Source organism: Mchenga conophoros, linkage group LG6, assembly GCF_057382185.1.
Source record: "Mchenga conophoros isolate Kocher_MC1m ecotype Shallow Benthic linkage group LG6, M_conophoros_male_GT1.1, whole genome shotgun sequence".
NCBI lineage: Eukaryota > Metazoa > Chordata > Actinopteri > Cichliformes > Cichlidae > Mchenga > Mchenga conophoros.
In genome coordinates this window covers 27,898,993-27,925,264 of record NC_140531.1, presented here as the reverse complement: position 1 = coordinate 27,925,264, position 26,272 = coordinate 27,898,993, and the positions used below count along the sequence as shown (strand labels likewise).

Genomic DNA, 26,272 nt, shown 5'->3' with positions numbered 1-26,272 from the left:
CAGCTAAATCATTTATTTAAAAGCAGAAGCTGCAACTGATCGAGTGAATGTTTGTCTGAAAACTTAAACTGAACTCCAAGCGTACCATTGCTCCAGCTTACCATCTTTACCTGAGTGAATCAGTTTGTTGAACAATCTAAATGATTCAGAAACTTCTGTGACATCAACTTAACTAAGGCTCATTACAAATTTCACAAAACACTGCTGAATACTTTTAATATTTTTTTTATTAGTTATTTTTGTTTTGTTGTTATTTTGATTTTAATAAAACAAAATAACATAAAGAATCAAATTGTTTCTTTGTTTTTTTTAATTTAATTTATTTTACAAATAAATTAATAATAATATTAATAATAATAACAACAAATTAGTGCTGTCAGCGTAAACGTCATTAGTTAAAATGACGTTAACGCTGACAGCACTAATTTGTTGTTCCAGAGAGCAAGCCAAACACTGGTCTAGAAAAGGACGATCTCTAGTAGTGCTGCACTACTAGTAGATTTTGTTTTAACCTCCTAGGACCTGGTGTCCACATATGTGGACATAAGATTTATGAGACCAAAATACAAAATTTTGCTCTTCAAAAACCTGATATCCACTTATGAGGGAGGACATTACACTGCCCCTGTTCAATCGAACTTTAAAATGAATGTCCTCATATGTGGATCTCATTTTTTTGAGAAACAAAAAAAAGATAGTCCGAATCTGATGTCTTTGTTTTCACATTCATCAGGTCCCAATCAACCCAAATGGCACAGAGAAATTAAAAATGCATGCCATGAAAGAGTTCAGGTCTTAGGATGTTAAAAATGTCCCTGCTGATGAGACCAGTGAATGTGGGGCGACGGTGGCAAGAAAAAACTCCCTCCTGGAGGAAGAAATCTTGGGAGGACCAGGCTCTCTGGGAGGACCCTTCCTCCTGAGGGCAATACTTACCAGTACTTGTCCTCCAGTGTGCGATGGTGGGCTGGGACGAGTGTTGTTTCTTCTCAGCATGATGATGACCTTCCTTCCATTTCCTGTTTCAGAACTGAGAATGAAGACAAAACTGGTTAACAAGGTAACAGGACATTTAAAAATTCTCTCACTTCAGGATGAGATGCTGTGTCTTCTTACGTTTCTCTTGTAAAACAGCATGTAGGCCGAGTGCTGCTGTTCCTCACAAGCTGCCGATCCGGTTGTGTGGAGCACCTGTGCGTCATTATAGGTGAGCCAGCGATCTGATGTAGAGTGCTGACTCTCCTCAGGATGGACAGAACTACAGATGTAGTGTCCTGAAATCACATTAAGACAAATGAATCCAACTTCTGGAAGTCAGCTGATTCAAGCAAACAGTGATTTTGACTTAGTGCGTCTTAGAACATCAAAAGCTTTTGTGTGTGAGTCCTTCACTGAAAAGTAGAAAGTTTTCATTTTCTGTTTGTAACAAGTCTGTTGTTTTACCTGACTCTGTGCCTCCATAATGATTGATGATGCTGACAAGACTATAACAGCCACCACCCTGAGAAGGAACAAATCCAAAGAGTGTTAGTTTCACAAAGTCTCACATCAGAGCCATAATTAAGCTGATTTGCTGAGGCTACGTCCACACTAATGCGTTTTCGTTTGAAAACACATCGTTTTCTCTCCGCTTTGACCTCCCGTCCACACTGAGATGGCGTTTTCCTCAAGGAAAAACACAGCATCTTGAAAATGCTCTCGAAAACGCACACATTTCAAAACGGAGTTGTCCCGTCGCAGTGTGGACACTCGAAAACGCAGACTTTCTAAAACGATGACGCATTTTAGCCATGTGATGCAGTCATGTGAGCAATTAAACAAAGATAGCCGAGTGCATTATACAGCGGTTGTTTTGATTGCTCTCAACTTTGACAGCCCTAAAAAAGATTAATATCAGTTTGTACATGCTCCGGATAGCTTTTCTTCAAATTCTGTAATCCTCACTCACTTTTGCGTATGCGCAGGACTGGAACGTAAGCGTTTTCGGCCGTTTCAATGCAGACGCACAACTATTTGAAAATGACTGAAAACACTAGTGTGGACACGGAGTTTTCAAATCTATCAGGGCTAGTGTGGACGTAGCCTGAGACGTTCTGCAGTCTGTTTTTACCTGATTGGATGGCACCACCAAGTCCCTCTGCAGCCTGACGGGGTCATCCACCTTCTTAATGTTGTAGGTTTGTGTAAAGCCAAACCTCTTCAGATGCAAGATCAGGACTCTGGCAGAAAAGAAAAAAAAAACACAAACAAGGTAGAAAATAAGAAGAATGAGTGTCAAACACAAACAGAAGATGGGAGAAAACGACTGCTCAAGTATTGTCTCGAAAAACTCTGATATTTGATGCGCCACAGTTTGGAAACCTGGTCAGTCGATCACTTCTGATGTGACCTTACTCACCTTGGCAGTGTATCAAAAGACGACTTCAGTTCTGAGGCCGTCCCTCCACAATCACAGCGAAATTCTATTTCTTGTTCCTGAACAACAGCACAGAGAAAACAGGCTTTATGGTAGAAAGAAATCTCAACATATGCACACACACATACGCACAAACACTAACAAAAAAGGTGTGTTAAGATCGCTGACACTACAACTCTATTGGAATTTGTGATCTTACCTTCAAGTATGTCTCTAACATGTTTATAATAGACCCCTCTGGAACAAGGTCAAGAGACAAGCTGGTGAAGTCCTCGTGCTGTGATGATTGGTGACCACAGCTACACATTTCAGGAGTAACGTAGTTAAAGTAAAGATCAGGTAGGTGGAAAAGAGGTATATGAAAATATTGCAACCAGCTCTGCGTTTCTGAAAGACAGGCTTACCTCTTGCATGTCCTCATGTTTTCCATTTTAAAAATGTGATGCTCTTCTACTGGGCAGGTATAACTTTGGCCCAGGAGAGCTGCGTTCCTCTCCAGGTGAGGTGCGAGCCTTTTGACCTCATTGAGGAACAATGTTAGGAATTCATGAGCGTCCTGAAAGAAAAGCAGAGAGATTTAAAACAGTACATCAAAATCAGAAGGTAAAGCAAAAAAACAAAATGTCCAAATAGCTGACGCACTTTCTGTGCACTGCCGGTGTATTCAGGAGCTTGACTGCTGAATGCCTTCTTAAAAGCTCTTAGGTGGTGATCTTTAAGGCCATAATCTGTTGACTCATGACAGTCCCTGACATCAATGAGCCTTCTGTAGAAAGGAAAGGGTAAACAGACATTTCTGCTGTTAGATCTCTTTGTTCTTCAGGTTTTTGAAGAAAGTAGAAGGTTGACGTAGCGCACCTTAAGAGCTGAGCTTCTGGATCTGTGCTCCACAAAACCTCCTGACGCCTGATGTCTCTTATGAACTCCTCAATGTTGAGGAGGCTCTGCAGGCAGGAGTTCATGTAGCAGGTGTTTCCGATGTTTGGAAACCTGACACACACGCACAACGTTTACAGTATCAGTGTAAAAGAATTCATTTTCTCCACTTTGACAAAGTGAGCTTTGGTCTTTGTGCACCACGTGTACTCACCCGAAGCAGTCTATAGTCCCAGTTTGACTTTCTATTATTTCTCCACCGCATGCTACACTGCTCCAAAAAGGTAAAAACACAAACACAAAATTAGGAAAGATGTCAGGATGCTGAGCAGTGTATGTGCATGGATGCATGAGCTTTGAAGTTGAAACATTTTGGAGGACGTCTTTCTCTTACCTGTTAAACACATGCTCCCATCCACTCTCTTGGTCCAGAAGCTCCATAATCCAAGTGTCCCAACTCAGGTCTGCTGGGATCGTTTCCGTGGTGCTTCTTACCTGATATAAATATATAGGACATAGCTGTGTGCCTCATTGCTCTTAATTGCTCTCATTTAACTGTGATGAGTAAATGCTTGATGACAGTGACTCTTTCCATAAAACATACCTTCCCGGATTTAAAAAGAGTCTTCACAGTGTTGCTCTCTGCCTCTGCATCGCTGTCAGTTTGCTGCAGAGGACGAACAAACATAAGTTTATTAAAAAGTACATTTTAAAGAGAATGTGTATTTCATATGTTTTGTGTAAAAGCAAACCGAGGAACAGCAGAAGATGTGTCTCCATTTTCTCTTCTTTTGGCCATTTTCAGGGTTAGCTGGTGTGGCAGCAACAGAAGCATCCGGGATGCTGATGAGGACAAAAGTGTAAATGTTGTGGAAATTTATAAGAAGGAGTACATTTTGCTAATACAGATTGCTAATAAAAGTGAATAACTGTAATGGAATACCAACATGAACAAAATCATGTATTTTATACATTTACACTCTACATTTTCAAACGCTAATCTCTGCATCCATATAAATAATAGACAAGACTAGAAGGAGTAAAAAAGATGTAAATACACAAGGTGGAAGAAAAATGCCAATAAAAGGGAAATAAAAGAGCTCCAACCAAACCACTGCTATAAATATCTCCAGCAGCATTAAAGAGTGGCGCATTTCTTTACCTCTGATGAGACGTAGAAGGAATTTCCTTCTCTGCCACGTTTTGTTTGTGTAATTTCTGTTTAGAAACAAGAAAAGCAACATCAGTAATGGCATAAAACAAACATACCAAGTGGGTCTCTCCATGAAAAGTGTCCAGTTAGAGAATTTGGTATTATTTCATATTATTTATCACTTTAGTGAGCTGTCAGCTCATGAAGCAGATATAGGAATATCTTTAAATAAAATAAAAACAATTTATTCATGCCTTAAATTGAGTTTTAAAGTTTGTCCTATGAAATACAAAATCCTTCATTTGGTTCTGATCAAAATTCAGTTTTTACAGAAATCATCCATGAAGCTTCAAAAATGCTTATTCACCATAAAAAATATTTAGAGAAACATCCTGCAAGTCTCTTCGAACTTACCTTTCTGTGAAAAAAAAACGTTTAAACATCTTTGAACTTAATTTGAGGACATGGCTGTGTGCTAAATTGCTCTTAATTCTTCTCATTTAACTGTGATGAGTAAATGCTTGATGACAGTGACTCTTTCCATAAAACATACCTTCCAGAATTTAAAAAGAAACCAGCGACACTTTTTTTGTGTCTTCACAGTGTTGCTCTCTGCCTCTGCATCGCTGTCAGTTTGCTGCAGAGGACGAACAAACATACGTTTATTAAAAAAGTAAAGTCACTTTAAATTAACAAGTGCAATTTAAAGAGAATGTGCATTTCATATGTTTTGTGTAAAAGCAAACCGAGGAACAGCAGAGGTGTCTCCATTTTCTCTTCTTCTTTTGACCATTTTCAGTAACAGGAGCATCCGGGATGCTGATGAGGACAAAAGTGTAAATGTTATTTTTCAAAGTGCAAATTTTTAACAAGGAGTACATGCTGGAGATTGCAGATAAAAATTAATAACTGTAATGGAACAAAATCATGTATTTTGTACATTTACACTCTACATTTTCAAACGCTAATCTCTGAATCAATATAAATTATAGACAAGACTAGAAGTAGTAAAAAAGATGTAAATACACAAGGTGGAAGAAAAATGCCAATAAAAGGGAAATAAAAGAGCTCCAACCAAACCACTGCTATAAATATCTCCAGCAGCATTAAAGACTGGCGCATTTCTTTACCTCTGATGAGACGTAGAAGGAATTTCCTTCTCTGCCACGTTTTGTTTGTGTGATTTCTGTTTAGAAACAAGAAAAGCAACATCAGTAATGGCATAAAACAAAGTATATGGTATGAAAATACAAAATCCTTCATTTGGATTCAAAATTCAGTTTTTACAGAAATCATCCAAGAAGCTTCCTTAAAAGTTTCAAAAATGCTTGTTTACCATAAGAAAATATTCATAGAAATGTGCTGCGAGTCTCTTCAAACTTACCTTTCTGTGAAAAAGAAGTTTAAACATCTTTGGACTTGATGTGATCGCAGCCAAAATCTCCTCAGCTTTGCAAAAGTTCAACTGAAAACAAGCAGTCAAAGGTTGTATATTTATAAACTTTCAGCATAGAATGTTCATACCCTGAACAGCAAACATCATCATTATGATGTATGGGGCAAATTTGCATATTTTGGAATGTATGCTCATTTGAACTGTATGGTGCTCGTCTCCAAGCAACTGCTACACAAAACAGGTCAAGTCAAGTGGCTTTTATTGTCATTTTAACCACGTGCAGAGGTGCTGTACAGAGTGAAACGAGACAGCGTTCCTCCGAGACCCTGGTGCTATATATGACATATACGGACAAACCCAGGACTACATAAAGTGCAGTGTGCATAAATTGCAAAAATAAACAAGACAAAACAGTGCAAAACGTGACAGAACAGGACGAAACAGACACAAGACAATGGAAATGTGCAAAATGCTGAGTATTGTGCAAAAGTAACTTGGTGTCTGTATGTATGTATATGAGTGTGAGATACTGCAGATAAGTGCTTGGTAGTGACATGTGTGAAGGTGTGCGTGTGCCAGTGCAGTCACTGAGTGTTCAGGGGTCTGACGGCTTGTGGGAAGAAACTTTTCCGTAGTTTGGTAGCGAGGGCCCGGATGTTGTGGGACCTCTTTCCAGAAGGCAGCAGGGTGAAGAGTGTGTTTGAAGGCTGTGTGGGGTCCTCCAGCAAGCGGGTGTTATAAGGAGGGGAGAGGGGCTCCAATGACCTTCTTAGCTGCTCTCACAATCCGTTGTAGGGTACTGCGATCCAATACGCTGCAGTTACCATACCAGACAGTGATGCAGCTACTTAGGATGCTCTCATTAGTCCCACTGTAAAAGGTGGTGAGAATGGATGGTGGGAGATGGGCTTTCCTCAGCTTCTGCATGAAGTAGAGACGCTGCTGGGCCTTCTTGGTTATGGAGCTGGTGTTGAGGGAGCAGGAGTGGTTCTCCGCCAGGTGGACACCAAGAAATCTGGTGCTCTTGACGACCTCCACAGAGGATCCATTCATGTTAAGTGGGCAGTGATCCCACTGTGCTCTCCTGAAGTCAACGATCTCTTTTGTTTTGTTTTGGTGTGCTGGGGGAGCAGCACAGCAAAGAAGGACTCATCCAGGCTGGAGAAACTGATCAGGAGGGCTAGCTCTGTGGTCGGCATGAAGCTGGACACTCTGGTGACAGTGGCAGAGAAAAGGACATTAAAGAAACTGATGGACATTATGAACAATGCTGGGCATCCTCTGCACATGGCCATTAACAACCAGAAGAGTCTGTTCAGTGACAGGTTGCTTCTCCCAAAGACAAGAACTAACAGACTTAAAAACTCCTTTGTCCCACACGCCATCAGACTGTTTAACTCCTCTCTGGAGGGGAGAGGGAGGGGAAACAGGAGGACAAAGGAGGGGGAACAACTAAGCTGTAGTGCCTCTTCACCTCACTGTGCAATACCTTTTGTGCAATACTTTTGTAAATAGTCAACAGTGCAATAGACTCAATACTTGAAATGTGCAATTCACTTGTATTTTTATTTTTTATTCCTATTTATTCTATTTATCCCCTTCGTATATTTTATTTATATTGTCTCTGTATTTATATATGTGTGTGTGTGTGTGTGTGTGTGTGTGTGTGTATATATATATATATAATATTCAGTAACTCTGTAACTTCTGTCGGTGCTGTGCTTTTTTGGAAATCGAATTTCCCAGAGGAACCCACCCGAGGGATTAATAAAGTTCTATCTAATCTAATCTAATCTAATCTAATCTAATCTAATCTAAACATTCAGAGACAGGTTGTTGACTCTACACCTCTACAGATGGCCCGCAGTGCAACCCTTCAGCTTCCTAGTAGATGCACCTATATACAAATTTAAAGACCTAGGAGACTTACTTCTCGTCACAGAGTTGTAGCATTCACAACATTTTCAGAAAACTTGAACTCAAGGTCAAAGTCACTGATATTCAAACTGACCCCAGAACTTTAGTAAATGCACCAATGGCATCAATTCAAAATCCTGCCCCTCGTTCTCGACCAAGCTGAGTATACAATTATGAAACAATCATTTCCCATTTTATTTCACTATCTGTAACTAAGACAAATAAACAGTATTTGGGACACAAGTCACTATTAAAGTGGTTAGTGAGACTGTGTCTTCTTACGTTAATCTTGTAAAACAGGATGTAGGCTGAGTGCTGCTGTTCCTCACAAGCTGCAGATCCAGTTGTGTGCAGCACCTGTGCATCATTATAGGTGAGCCAAGGATCTGATGTAGAGTGTGGACTCTCCTCAGGATGGACAGAATTACAGATGCAGCAGCTGTTTCCGATGTATGGAAACCTGACACACAAACAAAAGTTTACAGTATCAGTGTAAAATAATTCATTTTGTCCAGGTTGAGAAGGTGAGCTTTGGTCCTTGTGCACCACGTGTACTCACCTGAAGCCGTCTCTAGTCTGAATTTTATTTTCCATTATTTATCCACCGCCCAAATGTTTCACTACGCTACTGCAAAAAGGTAAAAACACAAACACACAATTAGACGCTGAGCACTAGATGTGCATGTATGCTAGTGATGTGTCGAGTAATGGAGGGGGCGTTTCCGCGATGCACGTATCGAGGCTTGCTTCATTTATGGGAGGAGCTGAAAATGATGACGTCCGAAGCCTCGCTGCCCGGCTGTACCACGTGACTGGTTCATGAAGTGGTTCGAACTTTGTCGCGAGATGTGACAGCGATACAAACCCCTCAGACTTCAATCAAAATGTGGGTGTTTGATGGAGAGCTGCGGTTAGTGAGAGTTGGAGACAGCTGGGAGGCAGTTTGGAGGTTTATGAGAGTGAGGAGAGAAACTCAGGAGAGAATGGAGCCAGCTAAGAAGAGGAGGATGTCCTCCCCTGTGTGGGAACATTTTGATCTTATTCCTCCCAACAAGGTATTTCTACAGAAGATGTATTTTCATAATACTGATGGTGCAATACAATTTATGTTAAGCTGTATTTACTTTTGTACAAGGTGAAGTGTTTGCTATGTGCCAGGGAGCTGGGATATAACAACAACACCTCATCCATGCTTAGGCACTACAGAGCTTTGCATGAGAATAAGGGGAACAGCGATTGTTGAGCAAGACCAGGTGAGCCATCAAATGCCATGATAATAATAGCATGCCGTAATGTTACTAAATGATATAACAATATTATACAACTGTAATAAGTTACGTGTGTGATATTTATATTTGTGCTTTGTTTTTATTGTCTTTCCTCAGGAGAACAATCTCAAATAGATGAAAACCTGGTTAGCATGGTGATTGAGGACTCCCAGCCATTTAGCATTGTGGAGGACAAAGGATTTATAAGATTTGTTAAATCATTAAATCCTAGCTATGTTCTCCCCACTAAAAAGGTCATAAAAGCAGTGAAAATTTAGTTTTTACTGAATAAAATATGGGCAGGACTGACGCCTCAGTGTGTAGCTGTCCATACCTCAACGTTACAAAAGCACAACCACTGTCCACACCCCAACCACACCTCACCTCACAGTAAATGATCATTTCCATTTTAAGCATTTCCAAATAATCATTTTCCATACTGCCAGTATAAATATACACAGTATACTGCATCACTACAATATACATGTTTTACACACTCCTTTTGTTGTTGACATTTACAGGCTGTGTGCAAAAGGCCACACTCTTCAAATTCATGCCAACTAATATTTTTACGTCCAGTAGGTGTCCTACTAGAGCAAATAAAGCTTCAAGAAGCTTTGCGCTGGGGTAAACCAATTGGATGAAAAGCTTCAGTGCTTCATCTGCCCATCACTAATGTATGCATGAGCTTTGAAATTTAAACATTTTGGGGGACGTTATTCTCTTACTTATTAAACACATGCTCCCATCCACTCTCTTGGTCCAGAAGCTCCATAATCCAAGTGTCCCAACTCAGGTCTGATGGCATTTTTTCAGTGGTGTTTTTAACCTCTTGGGAACTTTCACTACATTCCTTACTTGATGCAGAAAGAAGAAACGAGTCCATATCCAACCTTCAGAGCAGAGGCGATTAAGATCGGTATGGGTGTCACAGGTGTACCAGTCCGCCTTTTCTTCCAGGGCGAGAGGGGTTGCCATTCTTGTTCGCAGAACTATTCCTTTTATATTCAAAACTCAGATATGTGATCCAGGTGGGAGGTTCATACTTGTTACAGGTACAGTCAACTCCACCCCTGTAGTCCTCTTGAACATCTATGCCCCTAATTTTGACAACCCTGACTTCTTTAGTAAAATATTCAATCTTGTCTCACAATACAATGACCATAATATCATTATCGGTGGTGATTTTAATTGTTATTTCGATCCATTGTTGGATAGGTCTTCTGCGTCCCTGGCCCCAACCTTGAGAGCTGTTTCTGTACTCAATACTCTTACTAAATCTTTGGACTTGGTTGACATTTGGAGGCACCAGCATCCGTTAGAAAAGCAATACTCTTTCTTCTCCCCTGTCCATGGCAGCTTCAGTAGAATTGACTATTTTCTTATTGATTCCAGGCTTATTTCGAAAGTGGTTAGTTCCACTTATCACAGTATTTTAGTTTCGGACCACGCACCTCTCTCAACGGTAATTGACTTCAACCTATATACCCCCCAATACAATTGGAAATTTAACCCCTCTTTATATCTAAATGACTCTTTTACGGTTTACCTATCTACTAAAATCGCAGAATTTTTACAATTTAATGATAATGGTGTAGTTTCAGACTCTGTTTTGTGGGAGTCCTTTAAAGTCGTTATTAGAGGCCATATTATTGCTTATCAAGCTTCTCAGAAGAGGGACAAACTCAGGCTGCGTACTAATATTGAGGCAGAGCTGGCTGTGTTGGAGGAGAAGTATCGCGATACCGGGGCTGCTGACACACTTAATACCATTCTCAAATTGAAATATGACTACAACCACATGTTGGGGGAGCAGGTCATGAATTGTATTCGTCGATTAAAACAGAAGCATTTTGAGCTTGGTGAAAAGGCTGACAAGGTGCTTTCCAGACAGCTGAAGGGCATTCAAGCTGAAAGGGCGATACACAGAATTCTCTCTGCAACTGGCCAGTTGCTGTCCGATCACAAGCAGATAAATGACAGATTTCGCAGTTTTTATTGTCAGTTATACACATCTAGTACTACGGCCACAGTTGCTGAAATCACTAATTTTCTTAATGCTTTAGACATCCCGACTCTTCCTGAGGCTGCACGGGGCTTACTCGATGCAGACTTTACGCTGGAGGAAATTAGAAATGCAATCTGCTCCTTTCCTAATGGAAAAGCATGTGGTCCGGACGGTTTCGGGATAGAGCTTTATAAGACACATATTGACGTTATCGCTCCCCTGCTACTTCGGATGGTAAATTGCGCAGTGTTAAACGGCTCATTCCCTCATTCTTTCTACGATGCCCATATATGTCTCCTCCTGAAAAAAGACAGAGACGAAACTAATGTTTCTTCCTATCGTCCCCTAAGTCTTCTCAACTCAGACCAAAAGATAATTGCTAAAGTCCTAACCAACCGGTTAAATAAGCACATAGGCTCTATAATTCATCCTGACCAATCGGGTTTTATCCCCAATAGATTCTCTTTTTCTAATACTAGATGTCTCTTAAATGCGATGTACTCAACGACACTGCCCAATTCTGCGGTGATTTCACTCGATGCCCAGCAGGCTTTCGACCAAGTGGAATGGAGTTATTTGTTTGCTACTCTTGAAAAATTTGGTTTTGGGTCGAATTTTTTGAATATGATTAAGTTGCTTTACGCTTGCCCTCGTTCCTCGGTCCTTACCAACCATGAGAGGTCGCTCCCGTTCCTCTTACACCGTGGGACAAGGCAGGGTTGTTGCCTCTCTCCAATGCTTTTTGCTTTAGCTCTTGAGCCGTTGGCCATTGCCATCAGAGCCAATTCCCATATCTCTGGTATAAATTGTGGCACGTCAGAGTACACCATCGGTCTGTATGCAGATGATATCATATTGGCTCGTTCAGATTTAAAGATCTCCCTTCCTCCACTTCTTAAGCTGATTGACAGCTTTGGCCACCTATCAGGGTTCACCATAAATTGGAAGAAGTCTGTTCTTATGCCGCTGTCGTCTGGTCTGGGCCCTGATTTCCTGTCTAGTTTGCCCTTTAAGGTCTCCCAGGATTACTTTTCATACCTGGGTATTAACATCCCTAGGAACTCAAAACTCCTCTTCAGGCTTAATTATTCGGTTCTAACTGATGAGCTCAAGTGTATGATAGATAGGTGGAAACTTCTCCCACTTTCAATGATTGGCCGTATCAATATAATCAAAATGGTTGTGCTCCCTAAATTCATGTACCTATTCCAGAACGTTCCTATTTTTCTCAGGTCTTCCTTTTTCAAAGCGTTGGATGCCATTATCATGCCTTTCGTTTGGGCCTACAAGCCCCCCCGCATCTCGAAGTCTCACTTGCAAAAGCCCTCGGACGAGGGTGGTCTGGGCCTTCCAGTTTTCAGACATTATTACTGGGCCTGTAATGCCAGAGCCTGGGTCTTCTGGAATCTGCCTATAGTTGGTGATGCTGTGGGATGCAGGTCCAGCCCTAAATGGCTCGAATTGGAGCTTAGCACTGCTATCGAGCACACTGGAGCATCCTTGCCAGCTATCTTATTTTCAAAATCGGTTATTAAAAGTGCATGTGATGACTTTATTCTTTGCAACTCCGTAAAAATATTGAATCAAATTAAGAGAATCTTGAACCTCCCGGTAGTGTCAACTTTTGCCCCGATCTGCCACAGTCCTAGCTTTACGCCTAGTACAATGGATGCTGCTTTCAAACAATGGCCTGTCAAAGGGTTAATTGCTATAAAGGATCTTTATATTGACAATCATTTTGCCTCTTTTGCTCAGCTTCAGACAAAGTACAATCTCCCTACAAGTCATTTTTTTCGGTACTTACAAATTAGGAATTATGTCAAGCAAGCATTCTCAAATTTAGATACCATCCCCATACAGCATGTCTTTTACAATATGATGAACGAACCTCCCACCTCAAAACACTTAATTTCTCGGCTTGTCAACCTTTTTTCTTCGGCAGCCCCCTCTTGCCATATTAAAGAGGCTTGGACAAGGGACACTGGTTTGGTTATCTCTGACGATCTATGGGCTGAAGTGTTAAGTCGGATAAAACTATGCTCTGTTAACGCCCGGCTTCAGTTAATTCAATTTAAGGTTGTCCATAGACTGCACTATTCCAAAACCAAATTGAACAAGATTTTTCCTAACGTTTCCCCCAAATGTGATAAATGTAAACTTGTGGACGGTACTCTTGGGCATCTTTTTTGGTCCTGTTCTACGCTTACAGCCTTTTGGACTAGTATTTTTAGTTTCTATAGCACTGTTTATGATAGGCAACTGTATCCTGACTGTCTTATGGTGATCCTGGGCTGCTCCGGCGACTCCTTGGCACTTCCCTTTGCTGTTCAACAGGCCCTCATGTTTGGTATGGTGATTGCCAAACGTTTGATTCTGGGGGAGTGGAAATCTGCCTCCCCTCCCTGCTTCAAGAGGTGGCTCGAGGAGGTGGTCTCCTGTCTATACCTGGAAGAAATTCGGTTCTCTACGTCTGATTCCATGGAGAAGTTCAGGAAGATATGGGGGCCCTTTATAGACCACATTAAGAAGGACAGTCCACGCCCTGGGTCCTGACCACATTGTTTTAACTGCTTTCATTCTGAGCTGTTGCCCATAACTGTTTTTGCATGATTGTTATCAGCTCCTCCTAGCGATCTTTGGATTTGATCTTGTGGATTGGACTCACTAGATTGTGAGTTGTTTGACATGTATACCAGTTGCTTTGTTTGCTTCTCTGCTGTTTTTAATAAGTGCTGGCCTTGTACCCTGTTGTGTGGTTTGTTGCTCTGTTTTTTTTGTTTGTTTGTTTGTTTGTTTTTTGGTTGTTATTGTCTTTATTGTCTGTGTTCTTCTGTCCCGCTGTTTGTGAATGTGTAAAAAAATTTTGAAACTTGCATAAATAAATACATTAAAAAAAAAGAAAAAAAAAGAAAGAAGAAACGAGTCAGGGATGCATAGCAAGCACAACAAGACAGCAGCAGCCCAGACCTTTCACCAACTGAAGACATTTGCAGCACCATAAAACATGACAGAGAAGAGCTGGGACTATGTGAAAGGGTGAAGTGCTGCAGTAAAGTTGCAATGGTCCTATCTTTTATACAGTCTATAGTTCACTCTATTCGATTACCCTTTTCTCATGTTTTTGTTAGTTAGGGAGATAAGACATTGTTATTTGGTTTTATTCTTTTCATAAATAAGTTTTGTACATCCTTTAGATACGGTCCCTTTTGTTTGTTGTTTTGGGGTCCACCCCGAAGCTGTAGTTCGCTCCTTTCCTTTGTTAGAATTCAATCACTGTGAAAAAAAATCACCATCAAAATTGTACTGGTTGTGTGATGTGCTGCTTGGGGTCAGACAGGGGTGGATCACCCTTATATTATGGTCTGGCCACCCTTAGACAGGCCATAACACTAACTAAAATGAAAATTAAAACTAGACTTATAACTGGCTGGCTGGTGTCCTTACCAGTGTCCTTGGGTCTGAACTGTGGGCTCCTCTTTCCAGGTGTTCGTACTGCCTGAGTGACACCAAGGTGTGCTGTCTTGCCTCTTTTGGGTTTTCTGCATGTTTCTGGCTCAACATGCAAGTATCCACTTCTTGACGTTCGCTGTTGGTTGCAGCCACTTGAGGTTTTTGGGCTCATTTGGGTTCTCAACACTGGGCGACTTTGATGGGAGTGAAAGCATCCTCACAACATAAATCACCACACTACCTGCTTTTGTTTCAGGTTTTTTCTTTATCCTTGTTAACATGTTTGGGTACTGGGTTTACCTGTAATGCATTTTGTGCTCCAAAAGCTGTTATTTTGTGCAGCTGTGCTCCAAAAGCTGTAAGCATGACCTTTCTTATCATTAGATTGTGCCACACCAGCACCTGAGAGAAAAGCTTTGAGTTTGATTTTGTGTTTGTGTTTTGCAGGCACTCAGGAGAATAAGTCATGATGTTTCTTGTGTTTGTCATGTTAGTATCTCAGTGCTTGTCAATCACCAGTCAACAGTGTCACCACTGTGAACAACATCCTGCGACTGTTTGAGCCAAAACCTTCGAGAAGTCCCTGCAGCTGCTTCAAAACTCATCACTGAGCTCGATCTCTCTTTTAACACGCTGGAGACAACAATGAAAGATGACTTTCTTTCATATGCTGCTTTGAGGGCTTTGCTGATGAAGTTCAGCCAAAACAGGAAACATGCAGCAGGAGACAGTAACTTGTTAAAATGTTATAAAAGGTACAATTAAAGATTTTCACCCTACAGGGTTGTCAATGATCCAAGGATAAATGTCTAATTTGGTCAAAAGTTTATAAGCCATTTCTGGAGAGACTGCAGTGGAAATGTTGTCACTTTTGGACTTTGCTACCTGCAGATAAACATTTGCAGCTAAATCATTTATTTAAAAGCAGAAGCTGCAACTGATCGAGTGAATGTTTGTCTGAAAACTTAAACTGAACTCCAAGCGTACCATTGCTCCAGCTTACCATCTTTACCTGAGTGAATCAGTTTGTTGAACAATCTAAATGATTCAGAAACTTCTGTGACATCAACTTAACTAAGGCTCATTACAAATTTCACAAAACACTGCTGAATACTTTTAATATTTTTTTTATTAGTTATTTTTGTTTTGTTGTTATTTTGATTTTAATAAAACAAAATAACATAAAGAATCAAATTGTTTCTTTGTTTTTTTAAATTTAATTTATTTTACAAATAAATTAATAATAATATTAATAATAATAACAACAAATTAGTGCTGTCAGCGTAAACGTCATTAGTTAAAATGACGTTAACGCTGACAGCACTAATTTGTTGTTCCAGAGAGCAAGCCAAACACTGGTCTAGAAAAGGACGATCTCTAGTAGTGCTGCACTACTAGTAGATTTTGTTTTAACCTCCTAGGACCTGGTGTCCACATATGTGGACATAAGATTTATGAGACCAAAATACAAAATTTTGCTCTTCAAAAACCTGATATCCACTTATGAGGGAGGACATTACACTGCCCCTGTTCAATCGAACTTTAAAATGAATGTCCTCATATGTGGATCTCATTTTTTTGAGAAACAAAAAAAAGATAGTCCGAATCTGATGTCTTTGTTTTCACATTCATCAGGTCCCAATCAACCCAAATGGCACAGAGAAATTAAAAATGCATGCCATGAAAGAGTTCAGGTCTTAGGATGTTAAAAATGTCCCTGCTGATGAGACCAGTGAATGTGGGGCGACGGTGGCAAGAAAAAACTCCCTCCTGGAGGAAGAAATCTTGGGAGGACCAGGCTCTCTGGGAGGACCCTTCCTCCTGAGGGCAATACTTACCAGTACTTGTCCTCCAGTGTGCGATGGTGGGCTGGGACGAGTGTTGTTTCTTCTCAGCATGATGATGACCTTCCTTCCATTTCCTGTTTCAGAACTGAGAATGAAGACAAAACTGGTTAACAAGGTAACAGGACATTTAAAAATTCTCTCACTTCAGGATGAGATGCTGTGTCTTCTTACGTTTCTCTTGTAAAACAGCATGTAGGCCGAGTGCTGCTGTTCCTCACAAGCTGCCGATCCGGTTGTGTGGAGCACCTGTGCGTCATTATAGGTGAGCCAGCGATCTGATGTAGAGTGCTGACTCTCCTCAGGATGGACAGAACTACAGATGTAGTGTCCTGAAATCACATTAAGACAAATGAATCCAACTTCTGGAAGTCAGCTGATTCAAGCAAACAGTGATTTTGACTTAGTGCGTCTTAGAACATCAAAAGCTTTTGTGTGTGAGTCCTTCACTGAAAAGTAGAAAGTTTTCATTTTCTGTTTGTAACAAGTCTGTTGTTTTACCTGACTCTGTGCCTCCATAATGATTGATGATGCTGACAAGACTATAACAGCCACCACCCTGAGAAGGAACAAATCCAAAGAGTGTTAGTTTCACAAAGTCTCACATCAGAGCCATAATTAAGCTGATTTGCTGAGGCTACGTCCACACTAATGCGTTTTCGTTTGAAAACACATCGTTTTCTCTCCGCTTTGACCTCCCGTCCACACTGAGATGGCGTTTTCCTCAAGGAAAAACACAGCATCTTGAAAATGCTCTCGAAAACGCACACATTTCAAAACGGAGTTGTCCCGTCGCAGTGTGGACACTCGAAAACGCAGACTTTCTAAAACGATGACGCATTTTAGCCATGTGATGCAGTCATGTGAGCAATTAAACAAAGATAGCCGAGTGCATTATACAGCGGTTGTTTTGATTGCTCTCAACTTTGACAGCCCTAAAAAAGATTAATATCAGTTTGTACATGCTCCGGATAGCTTTTCTTCAAATTCTGTAATCCTCACTCACTTTTGCGCATGCGCAGGACTGGAACGTAAGCGTTTTCGGCCGTTTCAATGCAGACGCACAACTATTTGAAAATGACTGAAAACACTAGTGTGGACACGGAGTTTTCAAATCTATCAGGGCTAGTGTGGACGTAGCCTGAGACGTTCTGCAGTCTGTTTTTACCTGATTGGATGGCACCACCAAGTCCCTCTGCAGCCTGACGGGGTCATCCACCTTCTTAATGTTGTAGGTTTGTGTAAAGCCAAACCTCTTCAGATGCAAGATCAGGACTCTGGCAGAAAAGAAAAAAAAAACACAAACAAGGTAGAAAATAAGAAGAATGAGTGTCAAACACAAACAGAAGATGGGAGAAAACGACTGCTCAAGTATTGTCTCGAAAAACTCTGATATTTGATGCGCCACAGTTTGGAAACCTGGTCAGTCGATCACTTCTGATGTGACCTTACTCACCTTGGCAGTGTATCAAAAGACGACTTCAGTTCTGAGGCCGTCCCTCCACAATCACAGCGAAATTCTATTTCTTGTTCCTGAACAACAGCACAGAGAAAACAGGCTTTATGGTAGAAAGAAATCTCAACATATGCACACACACATACGCACAAACACTAACAAAAAAGGTGTGTTAAGATCGCTGACACTACAACTCTATTGGAATTTGTGATCTTACCTTCAAGTATGTCTCTAACATGTTTATAATAGACCCCTCTGGAACAAGGTCAAGAGACAAGCTGGTGAAGTCCTCGTGCTGTGATGATTGGTGACCACAGCTACACATTTCAGGAGTAACGTAGTTAAAGTAAAGATCAGGTAGGTGGAAAAGAGGTATATGAAAATATTGCAACCAGCTCTGCGTTTCTGAAAGACAGGCTTACCTCTTGCATGTCCTCATGTTTTCCATTTTAAAAATGTGATGCTCTTCTACTGGGCAGGTATAACTTTGGCCCAGGAGAGCTGCGTTCCTCTCCAGGTGAGGTGCGAGCCTTTTGACCTCATTGAGGAACAATGTTAGGAATTCATGAGCGTCCTGAAAGAAAAGCAGAGAGATTTAAAACAGTACATCAAAATCAGAAGGTAAAGCAAAAAAACAAAATGTCCAAATAGCTGACGCACTTTCTGTGCACTGCCGGTGTATTCAGGAGCTTGACTGCTGAATGCCTTCTTAAAAGCTCTTAGGTGGTGATCTTTAAGGCCATAATCTGTTGACTCATGACAGTCCCTGACATCAATGAGCCTTCTGTAGAAAGGAAAGGGTAAACAGACATTTCTGCTGTTAGATCTCTTTGTTCTTCAGGTTTTTGAAGAAAGTAGAAGGTTGACGTAGCGCACCTTAAGAGCTGAGCTTCTGGATCTGTGCTCCACAAAACCTCCTGACGCCTGATGTCTCTTATGAACTCCTCAATGTTGAGGAGGCTCTGCAGGCAGGAGTTCATGTAGCAGGTGTTTCCGATGTTTGGAAACCTGACACACACGCACAACGTTTACAGTATCAGTGTAAAAGAATTCATTTTCTCCACTTTGACAAAGTGAGCTTTGGTCTTTGTGCACCACGTGTACTCACCCGAAGCAGTCTATAGTCCCAGTTTGACTTTCTATTATTTCTCCACCGCATGCTACACTGCTCCAAAAAGGTAAAAACACAAACACAAAATTAGGAAAGATGTCAGGATGCTGAGCAGTGTATGTGCATGGATGCATGAGCTTTGAAGTTGAAACATTTTGGAGGACGTCTTTCTCTTACCTGTTAAACACATGCTCCCATCCACTCTCTTGGTCCAGAAGCTCCATAATCCAAGTGTCCCAACTCAGGTCTGCTGGGATCGTTTCCGTGGTGCTTCTTACCTGATATAAATATATAGGACATAGCTGTGTGCCTCATTGCTCTTAATTGCTCTCATTTAACTGTGATGAGTAAATGCTTGATGACAGTGACTCTTTCCATAAAACATACCTTCCCGGATTTAAAAAGAGTCTTCACAGTGTTGCTCTCTGCCTCTGCATCGCTGTCAGTTTGCTGCAGAGGACGAACAAACATAAGTTTATTAAAAAGTACATTTTAAAGAGAATGTGTATTTCATATGTTTTGTGTAAAAGCAAACCGAGGAACAGCAGAAGATGTGTCTCCATTTTCTCTTCTTTTGGCCATTTTCAGGGTTAGCTGGTGTGGCAGCAACAGAAGCATCCGGGATGCTGATGAGGACAAAAGTGTAAATGTTGTGGAAATTTATAAGAAGGAGTACATTTTGCTAATACAGATTGCTAATAAAAGTGAATAACTGTAATGGAATACCAACATGAACAAAATCATGTATTTTATACATTTACACTCTACATTTTCAAACGCTAATCTCTGCATCCATATAAATAATAGACAAGACTAGAAGGAGTAAAAAAGATGTAAATACACAAGGTGGAAGAAAAATGCCAATAAAAGGGAAATAAAAGAGCTCCAACCAAACCACTGCTATAAATATCTCCAGCAGCATTAAAGAGTGGCGCATTTCTTTACCTCTGATGAGACGTAGAAGGAATTTCCTTCTCTGCCACGTTTTGTTTGTGTAATTTCTGTTTAGAAACAAGAAAAGCAACATCAGTAATGGCATAAAACAAACATACCAAGTGGGTCTCTCCATGAAAAGTGTCCAGTTAGAGAATTTGGTATTATTTCATATTATTTATCACTTTAGTGAGCTGTCAGCTCATGAAGCAGATATAGGAATATCTTTAAATAAAATAAAAACAATTTATTCATGCCTTAAATTGAGTTTTAAAGTTTGTCCTATGAAATACAAAATCCTTCATTTGGTTCTGATCAAAATTCAGTTTTTACAGAAATCATCCATGAAGCTTCAAAAATGCTTATTCACCATAAAAAATATTTAGAGAAACATCCTGCAAGTCTCTTCGAACTTACCTTTCTGTGAAAAAAAAACGTTTAAACATCTTTGAACTTAATTTGAGGACATGGCTGTGTGCTAAATTGCTCTTAATTCTTCTCATTTAACTGTGATGAGTAAATGCTTGATGACAGTGACTCTTTCCATAAAACATACCTTCCAGAATTTAAAAAGAAACCAGCGACACTTTTTTTGTGTCTTCACAGTGTTGCTCTCTGCCTCTGCATCGCTGTCAGTTTGCTGCAGAGGACGAACAAACATACGTTTATTAAAAAAGTAAAGTCACTTTAAATTAACAAGTGCAATTTAAAGAGAATGTGCATTTCATATGTTTTGTGTAAAAGCAAACCGAGGAACAGCAGAGGTGTCTCCATTTTCTCTTCTTCTTTTGACCATTTTCAGTAACAGGAGCATCCGGGATGCTGATGAGGACAAAAGTGTAAATGTTATTTTTCAAAGTGCAAATTTTTAACAAGGAGTACATGCTGGAGATTGCAGATAAAAATTAATAACTGTAATGGAACAAAATCATGTATTTTGTACATTTACACTCTACATTTTCAAACGCTAATCTCTGAATCAATATAAATTATAGACAAGACTAGAAGTAGTAAAAAAGATGTAAATACACAAGGTGGAAGAAAAATGCCAATAAAAGGGAAATAAAAGAGCTCCAACCAAACCACTGCTATAAATATCTCCAGCAGCATTAAAGACTGGCGCATTTCTTTACCTCTGATGAGACGTAGAAGGAATTTCCTTCTCTGCCACGTTTTGTTTGTGTGATTTCTGTTTAGAAACAAGAAAAGCAACATCAGTAATGGCATAAAACAAAGTATATGGTATGAAAATACAAAATCCTTCATTTGGATTCAAAATTCAGTTTTTACAGAAATCATCCAAGAAGCTTCCTTAAAAGTTTCAAAAATGCTTGTTTACCATAAGAAAATATTCATAGAAATGTGCTGCGAGTCTCTTCAAACTTACCTTTCTGTGAAAAAGAAGTTTAAACATCTTTGGACTTGATGTGATCGCAGCCAAAATCTCCTCAGCTTTGCAAAAGTTCAACTGAAAACAAGCAGTCAAAGGTTGTATATTTATAAACTTTCAGCATAGAACGTTCATACCCTGAACAGCAAACATCATCATTATGATGTATGGGGCAAATTTGCATATTTTGGAATGTATGCTCATTTGAACTGTATGGTGCTCGTCTCCAAGCAACTGCTACACAAAACAGGTCAAGTCAAGTGGCTTTTATTGTCATTTTAACCACGTGCAGAGGTGCTGTACAGAGTGAAACGAGACAGCGTTCCTCCGAGACCCTGGTGCTATATATGACATATACGGACAAACCCAGGACTACATAAAGTGCAGTGTGCATAAATTGCAAAAATAAACAAGACAAAACAGTGCAAAACGTGACAGAACAGGACGAAACAGACACAAGACAATGGAAATGTGCAAAATGCTGAGTATTGTGCAAAAGTAACTTGGTGTCTGTATGTATGTATATGAGTGTGAGATACTGCAGATAAGTGCTTGGTAGTGACATGTGTGAAGGTGTGCGTGTGCCAGTGCAGTCACTGAGTGTTCAGGGGTCTGACGGCTTGTGGGAAGAAACTTTTCCGTAGTTTGGTAGCGAGGGCCCGGATGTTGTGGGACCTCTTTCCAGAAGGCAGCAGGGTGAAGAGTGTGTTTGAAGGCTGTGTGGGGTCCTCCAGCAAGCGGGTGTTATAAGGAGGGGAGAGGGGCTCCAATGACCTTCTTAGCTGCTCTCACAATCCGTTGTAGGGTACTGCGATCCAATACGCTGCAGTTACCATACCAGACAGTGATGCAGCTACTTAGGATGCTCTCATTAGTCCCACTGTAAAAGGTGGTGAGAATGGATGGTGGGAGATGGGCTTTCCTCAGCTTCTGCATGAAGTAGAGACGCTGCTGGGCCTTCTTGGTTATGGAGCTGGTGTTGAGGGAGCAGGAGTGGTTCTCCGCCAGGTGGACACCAAGAAATCTGGTGCTCTTGACGACCTCCACAGAGGATCCATTCATGTTAAGTGGGCAGTGATCCCACTGTGCTCTCCTGAAGTCAACGATCTCTTTTGTTTTGTTTTGGTGTGCTGGGGGAGCAGCACAGCAAAGAAGGACTCATCCAGGCTGGAGAAACTGATCAGGAGGGCTAGCTCTGTGGTCGGCATGAAGCTGGACACTCTGGTGACAGTGGCAGAGAAAAGGACATTAAAGAAACTGATGGACATTATGAACAATGCTGGGCATCCTCTGCACATGGCCATTAACAACCAGAAGAGTCTGTTCAGTGACAGGTTGCTTCTCCCAAAGACAAGAACTAACAGACTTAAAAACTCCTTTGTCCCACACGCCATCAGACTGTTTAACTCCTCTCTGGAGGGGAGAGGGAGGGGAAACAGGAGGACAAAGGAGGGGGGAACAACTAAGCTGTAGTGCCTCTTCACCTCACTGTGCAATACCTTTTGTGCAATACTTTTGTAAATAGTCAACAGTGCAATAGACTCAATACTTGAAATGTGCAATTCACTTGTATTTTTATTTTTTATTCCTATTTATTCTATTTATCCCCTTCGTATATTTTATTTATATTGTCTCTGTATTTATATATGTGTGTGTGTGTGTGTGTGTGTGTGTGTGTGTGTGTGTGTGTGTGTGTGTGTGTGTATATATATATAATATTCAGTAACTCTGTAACTTCTGTCGGTGCTGTGCTTTTTTGGAAATCGAATTTCCCAGAGGAACCCACCCGAGGGATTAATAAAGTTCTATCTAATCTAATCTAATCTAATCTAATCTAAACATTCAGAGACAGGTTGTTGACTCTACACCTCTACAGATGGCCCGCAGTGCAACCCTTCAGCTTCCTAGTAAATGCACCTATATACAAATTTAAAGACCTAGGAGACTTACTTCTCGTCACAGAGTTGTAGCATTCACAACATTTTCAGAAAACTTGAACTCAAGGTCAAAGTCACTGATATTCAAACTGACCCCAGAACTTTAGTAAATGCACCAATGGCATCAATTCAAAATCCTGCCCCTCGTTCTCGACCAAGCTGAGTATACAATTATGAAACAATCATTTCCCATTTTATTTCACTATCTGTAACTAAGACAAATAAACAGTATTTGGGACACAAGTCACTATTAAAGTGGTTAGTGAGACTGTGTCTTCTTACGTTAATCTTGTAAAACAGGATGTAGGCTGAGTGCTGCTGTTCCTCACAAGCTGCAGATCCAGTTGTGTGCAGCACCTGTGCATCATTATAGGTGAGCCAAGGATCTGATGTAGAGTGTGGACTCTCCTCAGGATGGACAGAATTACAGATGCAGCAGCTGTTTCCGATGTATGGAAACCTGACACACAAACAAAAGTTTACAGTATCAGTGTAAAATAATTCATTTTGTCCAGGTTGAGAAGGTGAGCTTTGGTCCTTGTGCACCACGTGTACTCACCTGAAGCCGTCTCTAGTCTGAATTTTATTTTCCATTATTTATCCACCGCCCAAATGTTTCACTACGCTACTGCAAAAAGGTAAAAACACAAACACACAATTAGACGCTGAGCACTAGATGTGCATGTATGCTAGTGATGTGTCGAGTAATGGAGGGGGCGTTTCCGCGATGCACGTATCGAGGCTTGCTTCATTTATGGGAGGAGCTGAAAATGATGACGTCCGAAGCCTCGCTGCCCGGCTGTACCACGTGACTGGTTCATGAAGTGGTTCGAACTTTGTCGCGAGATGTGACAGCGATACAAACCCCTCAGACTTCAATCAAAATGTGGGTGTTTGATGGAGAGCTGCGGTTAGTGAGAGTTGGAGACAGCTGGGAGGCAGTTTGGAGGTTTATGAGAGTGAGGAGAGAAACTCAGGAGAGAATGGAGCCAGCTAAGAAGAGGAGGATGTCCTCCCCTGTGTGGGAACATTTTGATCTTATTCCTCCCAACAAGGTATTTCTACAGAAGATGTATTTTCATAATACTGATGGTGCAATACAATTTATGTTAAGCTGTATTTACTTTTGTACAAGGTGAAGTGTTTGCTATGTGCCAGGGAGCTGGGATATAACAACAACACCTCATCCATGCTTAGGCACTACAGAGCTTTGCATGAGAATAAGGGGAACAGCGATTGTTGAGCAAGACCAGGTGAGCCATCAAATGCCATGATAATAATAGCATGCCGTAATGTTACTAAATGATATAACAATATTATACAACTGTAATAAGTTACGTGTGTGATATTTATATTTGTGCTTTGTTTTTATTGTCTTTCCTCAGGAGAACAATCTCAAATAGATGAAGACCTGGTTAGCATGGTGATTGAGGACTCCCAGCCATTTAGCATTGTGGAGGACAAAGGATTTATAAGATTTGTTAAATCATTAAATCCTAGCTATGTTCTCCCCACTAAAAAGGTCATAAAAGCAGTGAAAATTTAGTTTTTACTGAATAAAATATGGGCAGGACTGACGCCTCAGTGTGTAGCTGTCCATACCTCAACGTTACAAAAGCACAACCACTGTCCACACCCCAACCACACCTCACCTCACAGTAAATGATCATTTCCATTTTAAGCATTTCCAAATAATCATTTTCCATACTGCCAGTATAAATATACACAGTATACTGCATCACTACAATATACATGTTTTACACACTCCTTTTGTTGTTGACATTTACAGGCTGTGTGCAAAAGGCCACACTCTTCAAATTCATGCCAACTAATATTTTTACGTCCAGTAGGTGTCCTACTAGAGCAAATAAAGCTTCAAGAAGCTTTGCGCTGGGGTGAACCAATTGGATGAAAAGCTTCAGTGCTTCATCTGCCCATCACTAATGTATGCATGAGGTTTGAAGTTTAAACATTTTGGGGGACGTTATTCTCTTACTTATTAAACACATGCTCCCATCCACTCTCTTGGTCCAGAAGCTCCATAATCCAAGTGTCCCAACTCAGGTCTGATGGCATTTTTTCAGTGGTGTTTTTAACCTCTTGGGAACTTTCACTACATTCCTTACTTGATGCAGAAAGAAGAAACGAGTCCATATCCAACCTTCAGAGCAGAGGCGATTAAGATCGGTATGGGTGTCACAGGTGTACCAGTCCGCCTTTTCTTCCAGGGCGAGAGGGGTTGCCATTCTTGTTCGCAGAACTATTCCTTTTATATTCAAAACTCAGATATGTGATCCAGGTGGGAGGTTCATACTTGTTACAGGTACAGTCAACTCCACCCCTGTAGTCCTCTTGAACATCTATGCCCCTAATTTTGACAACCCTGACTTCTTTAGTAAAATATTCAATCTTGTCTCACAATACAATGACCATAATATCATTATCGGTGGTGATTTTAATTGTTATTTCGATCCATTGTTGGATAGGTCTTCTGCGTCCCTGGCCCCAACCTTGAGAGCTGTTTCTGTACTCAATACTCTTACTAAATCTTTGGACTTGGTTGACATTTGGAGGCACCAGCATCCGTTAGAAAAGCAATACTCTTTCTTCTCCCCTGTCCATGGCAGCTTCAGTAGAATTGACTATTTTCTTATTGATTCCAGGCTTATTTCGAAAGTGGTTAGTTCCACTTATCACAGTATTTTAGTTTCGGACCACGCACCTCTCTCAACGGTAATTGACTTCAACCTATATACCCCCCAATACAATTGGAAATTTAACCCCTCTTTATATCTAAATGACTCTTTTACGGTTTACCTATCTACTAAAATCGCAGAATTTTTACAATTTAATGATAATGGTGTAGTTTCAGACTCTGTTTTGTGGGAGTCCTTTAAAGTCGTTATTAGAGGCCATATTATTGCTTATCAAGCTTCTCAGAAGAGGGACAAACTCAGGCTGCGTACTAATATTGAGGCAGAGCTGTCTGTGTTGGAGGAGAAGTATCGCGATACCGGGGCTGCTGACACACTTAATACCATTCTCAAATTGAAATATGACTACAACCACATGTTGGGGGAGCAGGTCATGAATTGTATTCGTCGATTAAAACAGAAG

The 26,272-nt window shown here is 40.6% G+C and overlaps 2 protein-coding genes across 2 annotated transcripts; both read right to left on the bottom strand.

Annotated features, from left to right (window-relative positions):
* Positions 1-406: 406 nt before the first annotated feature.
* Positions 407-8,461, bottom strand: LOC146572813 (uncharacterized). The gene is made up of 20 exons (XM_085277227.1): positions 8,318-8,461; positions 8,041-8,218; positions 5,830-5,910; positions 5,576-5,631; positions 5,192-5,264; positions 4,999-5,082; positions 4,455-4,510; positions 4,045-4,135; positions 3,897-3,959; positions 3,687-3,787; positions 3,507-3,563; positions 3,275-3,406; positions 3,059-3,182; positions 2,821-2,972; positions 2,616-2,715; positions 2,399-2,475; positions 2,111-2,219; positions 1,444-1,501; positions 1,117-1,274; positions 407-1,030 (listed from the first exon to the last, which is right to left on the bottom strand). Exons 1-20 carry the CDS (start codon positions 8,350-8,352, stop codon positions 1,025-1,027), a joined length of 1,791 nt encoding a protein of 596 aa, XP_085133353.1. The 5' UTR covers positions 8,353-8,461; the 3' UTR covers positions 407-1,024.
* Positions 8,462-15,633: 7,172 nt separating this feature from the next.
* LOC146572812 (uncharacterized) lies at positions 15,634-23,858 on the bottom strand. The gene is made up of 20 exons (XM_085277225.1): positions 23,715-23,858; positions 23,438-23,615; positions 21,216-21,296; positions 20,962-21,017; positions 20,578-20,650; positions 20,385-20,468; positions 19,841-19,896; positions 19,431-19,521; positions 19,283-19,345; positions 19,073-19,173; positions 18,893-18,949; positions 18,661-18,792; positions 18,445-18,568; positions 18,207-18,358; positions 18,002-18,101; positions 17,785-17,861; positions 17,497-17,605; positions 16,830-16,887; positions 16,503-16,660; positions 15,634-16,416 (listed from the first exon to the last, which is right to left on the bottom strand). Exons 1-20 carry the CDS (start codon positions 23,747-23,749, stop codon positions 16,411-16,413), a joined length of 1,791 nt encoding a protein of 596 aa, XP_085133351.1. The 5' UTR covers positions 23,750-23,858; the 3' UTR covers positions 15,634-16,410.
* Positions 23,859-26,272: the final 2,414 nt, after the last annotated feature.